This window comes from Odontomachus brunneus, unplaced genomic scaffold (assembly GCF_010583005.1).
Source record: "Odontomachus brunneus isolate Ranch 3 - 2012 unplaced genomic scaffold, Obru_v1 Obru_scaffold_102, whole genome shotgun sequence".
Taxonomy (NCBI): Eukaryota; Metazoa; Arthropoda; class Insecta; order Hymenoptera; family Formicidae; genus Odontomachus; species Odontomachus brunneus.
This window is the reverse complement of record NW_022639552.1, coordinates 813,266-825,924: the sequence shown is the minus strand read 5'-3', so window position 1 is coordinate 825,924 and position 12,659 is coordinate 813,266. Positions and strand designations below refer to the sequence as shown.

Below are 12,659 nucleotides of genomic sequence, written 5' to 3'. Positions count from 1 at the left end.
TGAAATATCTGCTCAAATGAATGAAGAATCCACTCGAAATGTATTCGATTTATTTTGTAACTTTGAATGACAACGCGTATTTATCCGGAGAGATTTTTTTAATAACAATTATTATAGAATTATATAGTATCGAGAAATAAATCGTCATTAATTTGACCATCCTTTCATATATGCTATTTATATTTTGGGAATTGAAATATGCTGTTAAAAAATTTACTATGTTTCTAGCGAAATTTACTTTCCTTTGACAAGATAGATTTTACTGACAGTCTATTCCCATACTGCTATACTGAGAGAAAAAAATATCTAAAAAATAAAGAATACTTATTCGGTACTAATTTGGTACTTTTATATAATTATATTAAAATATTTACTCATATCTAAATTTTTTTTATCTAAATAAAGTAAACAATAATTTTCATGGAAAGTTAAGGTTTCAAGAAAGTGTGTATTTTCATATTTGATAAATATTTCATATATATATATGTTATTGGTAACCACTGTGAATAAGTATTTTTTACTTTTTAGATATTTTTCTCTCAATATAGTCTCTTAAAGTGAATCAGTGAATAGTCACTTATAATTGTAAATCAGTGTATATACATTGCTTTCAATGATGTTTCACTGATCCACATTAAGAGAATATAAAAACACAGAAAAATTAAAAGGAATTAATATAAAAAAAAAACTATAACATTTTCTTCGTGTGTACTTCATCGTTTTAAAATAAATTTTTATTCGTTTTGGACGAAATTTCACTCTAAGAAATTTAGAGAGTGTTACGAAGGCGGAATGGGTATCGAGGTCGAAATTGCTCGAGCATGCAGACGTTCTTCGCATAGAGGAAGTACCGTCACGCATATCATCCAAGACAGTCGATCGAGAGTGTTAGTGGATGATGCGGCATACTTGTCTAGTTAAGCGCGGGAGCCGTATTGCGACCAGTGATTAATAACACTTTGGAACAGTTGGACGCTGAGATCGCCACCTGCTGTTTCTCGTGTCGTTGGCGTAGCCTAATCCGAGTGACTGGTAGCTTACGATTGCTTATCAACGTACGCGGATCGTACGAATTAAAATTTCTCTCATATGGTCCATTTGCCACGAGATGGTGGCGGCCAATTAAAATCTCAGAATTTGGGGCGAATTAAGCGTGTTCACACGAACCAGAACAGCAATCTCGAATATTTGGCCTTTTCTCTCTCTTCGCTTCTTTCATTTTACCTTCTCCATTTCCGTCATAAACTATAATTTCTTCATAAACACGAAACATAAATAAGCCGTTGCGTGCCGTTGATTAATTAAGGTTATCAAAACCAAAGTTAATCAAAATTGGCTAATTAAAAGGAAAGATGGAGGTCGACGAAAAAATGAAGAGAAATTATGCAAATCTGTGTTAACAAGAACTGTCATTCTCTGTTTCGCTCTTTAAGCAATCTGGTTTGACCTAACGAGCGGCGAAGACCATGTCGCAAAAACGCTAAATTATTAGCGTTGTTTTCTTATTAAATAATTATGTAATTTCTGTCATGTGTAATTTTAGGATAAAATTATATATATATAATTGGTATAATTTTGAGAAAGAATTAATTTAATTAATAACATATAGCTATTATTATATACAATTTGTAAAGGTAATGCAATCAAACTAGTAGTGCAGTTAAAAAATTAATCTCATAATAGTTTATTGCGCGTCGAAGATAAGCGCACGAAATATGACAAAAATTATGCAAGAAATACTTCCGATTCTCGACGATAAAATCTCTCTCTTTCTCTTTCCGCTAATCAAGCGTTAAGTGCTCGGGCATGATGTTGTGCGTGCTCATACACTCATACACTCGCACCGTCGACGTAAGTTACTGCGTCAAGTCGGAGGTAACCGCGGGCGTAGCCCCTGGTCTACCTCCTAATCTAACCTCGGAGACGGCGCGCATGGCAAAATAAATTTGCCTTAATGATATCACACGTAATGCCGGGATGACGCTATCTCGCAGTGCCGGTTGGCGCACGTGAGAACTCACTGACACCTCGACATCCGGCGTTTCGCGGCACGCTCGCAGCGAGACATATATACATACGCGCAGAGCAATCGTGGAGAGAGCAGATGGTATCGTCGGGATTTTCAGTCCAGATTCCTCCTGTCTTCTGTCCCTCGTGTCATTCGCGCGGTTGTTCACTTACGAGCAGCGTGAAACGCCGTCCGAGACAATGGTTGTCGCCATGGCTAACCGCGAATAGATTTTGTCTCCTGTACGTACTAGACTAGACCTCTCGTTGTCCTTCGCGAAAAGAGAAGCGAGAAAATCAAGCGGGAGTAGTAGACACGTTGCTTTATTGTTGCTTCGCACGAGGAGAGAATTTTATACCAAAATTACTATATAGAATTTTGTAACTGAAGAATAGGTCAATGTTCTCTGCAGTAATTGACTATATTTCGCGTGTGCTACTTATTGTTTTAGGAACTGAAATGTGCTATTAAGAAGTTTTGCAATTAAGATGTTTGTTGCAATACGAATAATTTTGTATCGAATTTTACACATTGCATATATTCAAATTTATCCGCTTTATTTTGGTAATTGAACATTAATTGAACAAGGCAAATGTCTTGAATAATACAATTTATCTGCACACTTTGCATATAAAATATATCACCAAGAACATGTACATGTTACATATAAATAAATAATTGAGTTATCTTGATAGATTTAGAAATAGCGAAAATCAACTCAACACCACTCAGCAGAATAGAAACACAACTATTTATGTTAAAGATTTAAAATTTCCACACAAAGTATCTTTTACTGTATATGTTCCTAGTTTACCGTGTTCTTTAGCAAAATAGGCTTTACAGTCTATTTCTTAGCACTACTAAAAAACATAATATAATTAAAAAGAATTTATACAAAAAAAACTATTCTCTCCCTATATAAATTTCTATATTTAGGCTGTTTAAAAAAAGTGATTGAGTTAATGAGATTGAATGAACTAAATTTGTTCGAGCAAACCTTTAGTCGATAAAACGAATTATAAAGTTGTTGTGATGAGTTACATATCGATTGATTCAATGTTTGTGATTTGGTGAGTGACCATATCAGACTTATTGTTGCATTAAGGCGTAATTTGCGCAATGTTCCTTTGAAGGCGGGTGACCGCCGATTAGGTCGATCCAACTGCTTTTCCCTTCACGGTGCAGTGTCGTAGACGTACTCGAGAAGGTGCAGTGACTATTTTATAAGAAGCTATTATGCAAATGTCTGGTCTACTGGAGCGCGACGTGTCGTAGTGGCGAAGTGTTAACATCGCCCCGTAGTTGCGAAGAAATTTTCATTCGATCGTAACGTGTAGACTCGCAGACCGTTATACATCTTAGAAAGGAGGTTACCGACAGAAAACGACAGAAGCAAAACAAGATAGGGTAGATACACCGTAGATTGATAACAGAAATAAAAATCCTTCTTTCGTACGGGCTCCATTCCGTGTCATTACCGCAGTGTTCAAATTTCCCCGGAAGCCGTCGGTGTCGTCGGCAACAAATCGACCGTGATCGAGACAGCGATCTTAGATTTAACGATACGTTCGTTCTTTCTACGTCGAACTCTAGAAGCTCCGGATGGACCACCAAAGAGAGGTTCGTTCTCGGATGGGAGAACAGCGAACGGTTCTCCGGCTGTAGGAAGGATCTCGGGTTGTGGAAAGAGTCACCGTTAGAATCGCATTAATATCGCTTGATAGACTCCCCGGTAGTGTCGCGCCGACCTCCGCCAAGAGTCCTGTCGGAGAATAGGGAGCAGTTAGATCGCGGCATTGTGTGACGAACCCGCGGGACGTCCAAACGGTACCAGGAATCGGCAGATATCTCTCTCCCTCCTTCCCTCCCTCCTTCTCTCTCTCTCTCTCTCTCTCTCTCTCTCTCTCTCTGTGTGTATATCTGTCTGCCTGTCTGTCTCTCTTTCTCCTTCTCTCGCGTATTCTTGCTGGGGACCGGTAAATACCACTAATCACTTCTCGATCCTTTCTAACCCGCCTTAACCCCGCCGCGGTAAGAGTTATAGCAGTTGGTTTTATTCGGACTGCCTCCGTCAGGACCTCGACCCGCACGTTCGCAGCTGAAAGTCATGCCGATGCGCAAAGAGCTTCGCGAGTAGTCGGTGGGATCCCGCTTCGCGAAGGCTGTAGTGTTCAAGTCGCTCGCGTTGTCAGGGGAATATTCAGATGTGCTTCTCGCGAATTCAGCAACTGTCGGGGTCAGATTTCTAAAATTCATCGAAAATGCCGGGATTCACGTAGCCAATCCTGAACATTCTTATTGTCCTGATCGTTAAATACGAATATATAAGCTTTACTTTTGAGGATAGCACTCAAGAATTTTTGCTACGCGTTCTCTCGCTTCTGTCAATTCAGAGTTGCGTAGCGGCGGAACTAGAAGCCTTAAAGATTAAAAAAATGCTCAGGATAAGGTACGTGTCCGAGCGTCGGTACTTTCATCTTAATGAAAAGCATGAAGAATGATCGAATAAAACTGTAGGCAAGGATAAAAGTGATAAAATCTGGTATATAATTTGATAAATGTGTACACAAAACAATGTAAATGTGGAACATACAAAATTTTGTAAACGTCATAGACAAAAAGAAAATATACTTCGTTGTTGCAATTTATCGGTGATTGGAAACGAAATGTAGATTCATAAGAATTATCCCCGCGTCACTGGCATCAGTATAGGCATCGCGTCGATCTCGCGCCGGATATCAAGCGCCATTGATCCTTTGCAATCAGACTCGGAAGTAAAAATTCAAAACACTCGATTCCAAGACACAAATTGGACGTTTGTCACGAGGTGACGCACGTGTGTGACAACGTGTCTTGCTTGTCGCGAGAGTGATTAGTGAACTCAGCGAGATCAAAAGAAAGGATACTTTGCGATTGCAAAGGATCGAAACCTGAAGTGCCGCGCAGACTCGCGATCAATCGCGTTCTCGGACGACGACGATTTCCTTGTCGCTGTTGCTCGACGGGCTGCGGCTCCGATCGCGGCTGCGGCTCTGTCTGAACGGCGTCTGCTCGGTGCCTTTAGGAAGACTCTCCACCAGGATGTCCCTCAGAGCGTCCGCCGAGCGTTTCCTGGAAGTGCACCTGCACCTGGCCGTGAGGGACCTCGATTGAGGAAGACTTTTTACCCTTCTACTCCTGCTCCTGCTCCTGCTCCTCCTCCTCCTCCTTCTCCTCCTTCCCCTGCCTCTGCCTCTGCCCCTGGCTGTCGTGTCACGGCGACCTCGCCTTCGACCTCGCCTTCGACCTCGTCCTCGACCTCGTCCTCGTCCTCGACCTCGCGATCGGCCTCGTCCTCTCCTCCGCCTTCGCCTCCTGCCTTGCTCCAAGGGTGCTGCGGTGTGTGCTTTGTACAGCATATCGGGATCCATATTGAGGCTGTAATAACCGCGATCTTTCTTCAGGATGCCGTAGTCCAAGCCGCGTTTCAGGGCGGCGTAGATCTAGAAAAGACAGATTTATCCTTGCAGCGCTCGTTTATTGCGTAAAATTCAAACCTTTTATGTGAAACAATCAATACTGTGGAATCGATAAAATTTTTCGATAAACGCGCTTCGGAGGGATTAGAAAAAATTAGGGAAGGATTATATTTTTTGCGCTTATCATTATTCACGGAGCAGTGGCATTTAACAATGAATAAGACATTGATACTCATAGGAAGGATATGATGAAAGAATAACGTCAAAGTCGGTGACGTTTTGACAAGGAGTAGTATCGATCTGAACTGCGTTAGATAAACCGGATACCTGTTTCCGCGTATTAGTGTCGGTCGCGTTGTATTGCGTCTTAATGTAGCTCATGATTTCCTTGGACGTGGAGCCGCGTATCTCCCGCAGATTGCGGATGGCGGAGGCCACGAGGGCCGTCATCTTCGGTTTCACCATTCTCCGGGCTCTTGTCTCGTTTTTCAATGATATGCCAAAGTGATAATGCCGCTACGCGTCGTCTCATGAGCGCTCCACGATTTGGAAGACTCTGCGAGCTAGGATTAGGATGCGAACGGAGTCTCGAAGGAACCGAATCGGTCAGGGAAAGATCGCCGGCGTTAATACCGCCGATTCGATGACCATCTGGCGCAATGCCCGATATAATACCGACGATTTCAGACCGGCAGCTCTCCCACGGCTGTGTCCGACACGCGCTAACGACAATATAAAATGCCTCGGATTTGATGAATTTGCACTCTCCGAAACTACTACGCGCGTTTGCCGGCGCGTTCCAAGATCACCAAGAAGATTTAATAACCGATATATCGGTCATAGCCGAATATGATTCCATGAAGGGAGAACGGGACGCGCACCGATGACGTGCCCGGAGATAACTGAACAACGTTGTTAACGGCACGCTATTTTATCAAGCTCATGTTGCTAGGAGACTTGGATTCGTTTGAAAAATGAAGATCTCTATATCGAGTGATGAATCCCAAAGTCATTTGGAGTCGTATTAATAGTCGTCACTTGAAACGTGCCTTAGATGAGATATTCAGATTTTAATTTAGAGTTAGATGTGAATCCTTCAGCTGAATCGCGATTGCAAATGTAATGTCGTATATATTGGATTCAATTTATTCAAGTAGAGAACTCAAATCTAACTCTAAATTTATATCTGAATATTTCACGCCCAAAGCTAGACCTAAAGTTGATAGAAATAGAATTTCAACGTAATTTTACATTGCACTACACTGAAATTGTTATGTAAATCACTAGTAAATTTAACCTTGTTTTGCGATTAATCAACCTGATTTTTGCGATATAAAAAACATGCAAGCGATTAATATAATTTTTATCATAATTTTGTAGTAAAAAGTTGAATGTGCAATTTTGCTATAACATCTCTTCCGTGTAGGAGATTGAAAGCAGGCGGTGAGAGGAGATGAGAAGGCGCGCGCGTGCGGCGAGTTACACGACTGTTGACGCTGGTCGTCGAATGGCTCTCGGTTTCTTGCCGGTCGTCGCTCATTTCATATTCCTCGGACGCGCGGTATCCTTTTTTCCGTCTGGCCGTGCACATGTAGCGGCGCGCGCGCGCCATTTTGCGTAATAGGCGACATGCACGAGTACCTTGGCTCGGCTGAATATCGCGTCGCGTAATCGAGACACCACTTTCATTGAATTCGCCTCGATTAATGCGTTCATTTTTAATACCCGCCATTATAAGTGCGACGGTGCGTAATTAAAAACACGTAAGGGTGCGTTACTGGACCAGGCGGCGGACAACACGCCGACCGATCGTCCGTACTTGATTTCCATTAACGCCGCGCGTAATCACCGTCGAATCTACTCGGGCATTTATCACCCGCGACGGATGTAATATAAGCAATATTAATGACGACAAAACGTTTGCGCTGCCCGAGATAAGAGTCGTGAGTCGTGCCGCCTCGCGGTCGTTTCCCTCTCTCTCCTATCCTCTCTCTTTCTCTCTCTCTCTCTCTCTTTCGCGCGCGCGCGCTTTCTCTCGCGAACGCGCGTTTAAGACGCGACTCCGTGTATCGCGGAATCGCGGAGGCGCCGCGGCGTATGTGACGTGCAACATTGTGACTGCATAAATCTAATGGAGCCTCGGGGTCACGGGGTCGCCGGTTCGTAGGTAGTATTTTGTACCAAGTTGCGCTACCGCGTGGTACCGCTTCGCGGTGTTACGCGGCACAAACTGCGACGACGACGATGGGACAAGACTTTCCGTCTCTTTCTCAACGCAGCTCGCACGGTCGTCTCATTATCCGTCCTTAACGGTGCCGTCTCGCAGTCGAGGAAAAAAGTCGCGATTTCAAGCCGCCACCGCCGCCGCCGCCGCGCGCGCGTGGAACGCGTGTATCCCCGGACGAAACGACTTGCCACCTCGTCCGGTAATTGGACGGTCGAGGATGCCGCGGTTTACAAGAATAACGTGGCAATTTAGCCGGCCGCTTAAGTCGCAACGCGCGCGCGCTCGCGCCGCGTTGTCGACGGCGATTCCTTAATCGTTAATCAGCACCAGGTGTCGCGAAGTCGCCGCCACGACCGAATGCGCACCTGCTTGTAAATGCCCGCGTCTATATTCCAATAATTATTTATCAACGTCGCATTGAGAGCGGAGCCCCGAATGCTCTCCCTCAGCCACGCCGACCGTTCCGGTGTTTTATCATTCGCGATCGCGACGGCCGACGGCGCGCGCTTAGATCTCCACGCGACGCATTTCTATTCGCAAGGAGCGCGCCTTCGAACGCACAGGAGTCGTCGATGCGTTCCCGTAATTAAATTCAATCGGCTCGCGCGTAATCGCGTGATTTATCAATCGCGAAGAGCCGCGACCACTCCAGGCAGGGTGCCGATGGAAATTGACCGGTGTCTCGGTGAGATCACGTGAAAGTAGTGTTTGTGTTTATTGAAATCAATTCTAAATTATGTTAGTTAAGATAACGCGGAGAGAGATAGAAGCTTGAGATACCGCCTGCGAAAACAATCACGTGCATTCGATCAGTATGTTACAATGTAATAATTCAGGTAACACAAAAAGACATCTTAGCCTAGGAATAACAAAGTGGGGTATAAGAGTACCTCAAGTTGTACATTTTGTTTACTAACGTTAGCAACACTCCTCCAAGTCCTCCAAGCTTTCAGTTGTGTTTCCGTCTTAGGTCCGTATTAAAGCTTGATCTACAATGTATTCTTTGCTTCCTGTTTCTTTCTTTATCTCTTTCCGATTCATATCTTACGTTTGATCTACAATGTGTTATTTAACATCTACAATGTGTTAAAAAAAGATAGAGAACAATAAACAGAAAGCAAAGAGCAAATTGTAGATTAGGTTTAAACCTGATCTACATGCTCTTTGTGTTCTGTTTCTTGTCTTCTGTCTTTTTCTGGCTTAAAGTTTAAGATTTGAGTCAGAAAGAGATAAAGAGAAAGAAGCAGGAAGCAAAGAACACATTGTAGATCAAGCTTAAAGGTTTGACTCAGAAAGAGATAAAGAGAAAGAAGCAGGAAGCAAAAATCATATTGTAGATCAAGCTTTAAGCTTAATCGTGTTCCTTGCTTTCTGTTTCTTGTTCTCTATTTTTTCTGGCTTTAAGCCTAATCTGCAATGTGCTCTTTGTTTCCTGTTCTCTGTCCTTTTTTAGTTGAAGGCTTAAGGTATGAGTCAGAAAGAGATAAAGAAAAAGAAATAAGAAGCAAATAACATATTGTAGATCAAGCTTTAAGCTTTAAGCCAGAAAAAGACAGAAGACAAGAAACAGAACACAAAGAGCATATTGTAAATCAGGCTTAATAGTCAGTGCTTAAAATTGGTCTCAAGTGAGATTTAGGTCTAAATTCAAAATTAGATAAGAAATTTCCAACAGAATCGCGTTTAGAAGATGCCGAAATTACACCAGTCTCGATTCCCGCTTTGAAACAACGCGCTTTCGCATCGATACTGCTCGCGCCGCATTCCAGCCGATAAAACCACCGTGGCGTATTATCCGAGCCGATGTCACGAGATATTGCTTCATCGACTCTTCGTGTAGAAGACGTCGGCAAAAAGTCGATCCTCGCGGAACTCTAGGAACGTGACTTCGTAACGTCGGCGGCGGAACGGCGGAACGACGAACTCGGGCTTTGTTCCAGGACCGTATCCGCGCTGTCGGGAGTCCGAGCGAGCGACAGGACCGTAATAAATGTCGCGTGTCAGGATAATTGCGCGCGGAATTCGCCGCTCCCACGACTAAAGTGCTGTTCCCGACGCCGCGGGTGAAGCGAGCCGACGCACGCTCCTGACGTCCGCGGAACCGCAGAGAGATTCCAGCACATTGTGTGCGTGTGTTGTGTGTGTGTGTATGTGTGTATGTGTGTGGAGAAGCCATCACCCCCTTCGCCACGGGATGCCCGGGCGGACAGAATGTGGTAAACCGAGCGTGACGATTGCCCACCGAGGCATTTTTACACCTACGCTCTCTTTCCAGGAATCCATCGATCCCGATCCTCCACACCTCGCGCCGTATAATGCCCGTGACTGCCAGGCGGACTTTCTTTCTAAAACAATGTCGCGGCTTCCCGGAGCGCGTACGCGTCCGCGATTTTACTCGGCGCGGTCCGCTTCTTGCTCTCGGGCTCGCTTGTGTTTGCTGCACGGCCAGAGTCGTTAGGACACGCTCCTACCCGGAGGAACGCGGGGAACCGCTCGCCACGGAAGGTTCAGTCCCCCGGTGCTCGTCACGGATCTCGCGCCCGCTCCGTCGCGGAGCGTATTTTAAGGAATTCTCGCCGGATGTCAGAACCCCGCGGTGATCGTATTCCGATCGTCCTGTCGCGAGTTTATTTCAGGCAAAAGAATCAATATCTGACTAGATATCAATATCTAGTCCTGAACACTGTGATTGTTTCGATTCTTAAACAGGAATATTTAAACCTCCAATATACGCGAAGAAAACAACTTTTACCTATGTCACTGGAACGTATTCACGATCTGATCGATTGGAATACTCGCTCGTGTGGAGTAAGAATCTATTCTAAACTTAAGGGAAACATTCAGCCTTGCGATTTCGAGCGGACAGTATCCTCAATATTACTCAGAATAAAAACACTGCCACTTTTCACTCGTTTTGAGTGAGATTTCACTCCAAGAAATTCAGGGAGTAGAATTTCGTTATACAATCACAGGAAGCGTTATTCCTAATCGTTTGCAACGCAGGTTTATTAACGCGTCGTCTCGACATTACACGTTGAAAGCCGTGACGGTCACTGCAGCGGTCTGCACTATGATTATCACCGCGTCTCATTAAGAGACGTGTAAAGCATAATTTATTGCATTTGAAAAATTGCTTGCACGGCTGGCAAAATCGACGTCGTAAGAAATGCATTTTGAATCGTACTTAGCGTAGCTTCAATTCAGTTATTAGTTAAGCTTTTGTATTAAGCTGGTGCAAAGACTGATTCTTGCAAAGAAAATAATTTTCTTGTTTAGTATATGATAAAATTGAATTTTTCTCAGATTTGTGATGATTCTATTTTGAAATTATTATCAAGAAAATACTCTTTTTTAAAGATGATCGTTATTTAAAAAAGCACGATAAGAAAAATTTGATTGGGAAGACTAAGTGTTCGGTGAAATATGAACGAATCATTCCAATTGAAGTTACCAGAATTCTGTTCAAGTTAACAATATCTCGTTAACTTGAACAGTTGCAAGTTCCAGTTAACCAGATGCTAATTTGAAAGTTCTGGTATTAACCAGGGATCTTATTAATTTGAACGGAATTCTAGTAACTTTAATCGGAATTTCTGGATATTTCTGGATTTCGTTCATATTTCACCAGACATTTGGTTAGTCCACTCTAACTTCTTTCTTCCATGCACACACTAAGAAAAAAAATATTTGATATTTGTAACCATGATTATATAGAGAAATAATTGTCTCAAATTATTGTCCAAAAATTATTTTTTAATTAAATTCTACTAGTACTAAATGTTAGTGTGATAATAACCTTATAGCATGTTAGTAGCATGTTGCTGCTAACATTTTCGTGTTAGAAAACCTGGAAATATAGTTAGGGGGTCAAAAGTAACTATAATTTTAATGAAATCATCACATTATTTTCTCTCGGTGCATGAAAGTAAACTGATCACTTAGCAGCAGGAATGATATATTTTCTGTGTGTGGACGAAAGAAATCTCTTAGGAAATCGGAACGAATATATGCGTTCCAGCATAGCGTAGCGCGTGCGGGGATACCGCGAATGATTAAAACTGCAGCAGGATACTTAATCGCTACATGCGAGGATCAAAAGACTCGAGGCCGCGATCTGGAGATGTCGAGGACGCGGCTATTACGCTTCGAAGTGTACCTGGAGGACGCTCATTAAGCAGCGCGACATTTGCACGTGGAACGACTCGTCGGCGCGGCCGGGTGCTCGATCGGCCAATCGACGTACCTGTTGTTGCATTGTACCGCGGCGCCTGCCGCGACGATCACGATTGGTCGATCGTGCACCTTCCTGCCTTCCGCGAGCGACAGTCGTCGCGTAAGTCGAACGTGTTATTCGCTTTGCATACTTGACCGCCGGCACCCGACGCGGTTCATTATCCATCGTAAACGCGTTTTTGCCGGCGCGATCGCCATTTTGGATTAATTATCGCGACTGGGTGCGCGTCACATTAACGTTTTCCCCCGTGGCGCAATATACAAATTATTCGAGCTCTGCTTGCACGATTCTCTCTCTCTCTCTTGCTCTTTCTTTCATGGCTCTCTCTTATTCTCGCAACGAACGCAACGAGATATGAATATTGCGCGCGTAATAAATAATTGGTGTTCTCGGAACGATTGAGACGTGCTGACAATTTTATTATCATAATTTGTCCCGCTTGCGCATCTATCAGCGCGACTGTGGCAACGATTTTAATTATCGCGCCACGCTAAGATATGATCTTTCCGCTCGCTGTCGCTTACGCTTTAGAAAGTATGTATTACCGTGACCACTTATTAGCGCCGTGATTTTTCGTACTTATCGGACGTACGGCCACTTCTATGTGATATTAATACTTAATGAAAGTGTTGCTCCCAGGAGAACCTAACTTAATTAGGATAAACGGTTAATTCGCACGCGCGGCCACTTGGCGCTGAAGAGCTGTTTGCATTTCAGAAGAGAATAATTATA

At 43.5% G+C, this 12,659-nt stretch overlaps 1 protein-coding gene across 1 annotated transcript; it reads right to left on the bottom strand.

The window, feature by feature from the left end:
- Nucleotides 1-4,553: 4,553 nt before the first annotated feature.
- On the bottom strand, nucleotides 4,554-6,386 carry LOC116848932 (arginine/serine-rich coiled-coil protein 2-like). The gene is made up of 2 exons (XM_032825566.1): nucleotides 5,794-6,386; nucleotides 4,554-5,490 (listed from the first exon to the last, which is right to left on the bottom strand). Exons 1-2 carry the CDS (start codon nucleotides 5,929-5,931, stop codon nucleotides 4,963-4,965), a joined length of 666 nt encoding a protein of 221 aa, XP_032681457.1. The 5' UTR covers nucleotides 5,932-6,386; the 3' UTR covers nucleotides 4,554-4,962.
- Between the last annotated feature and the right edge of the window lie 6,273 nt (nucleotides 6,387-12,659).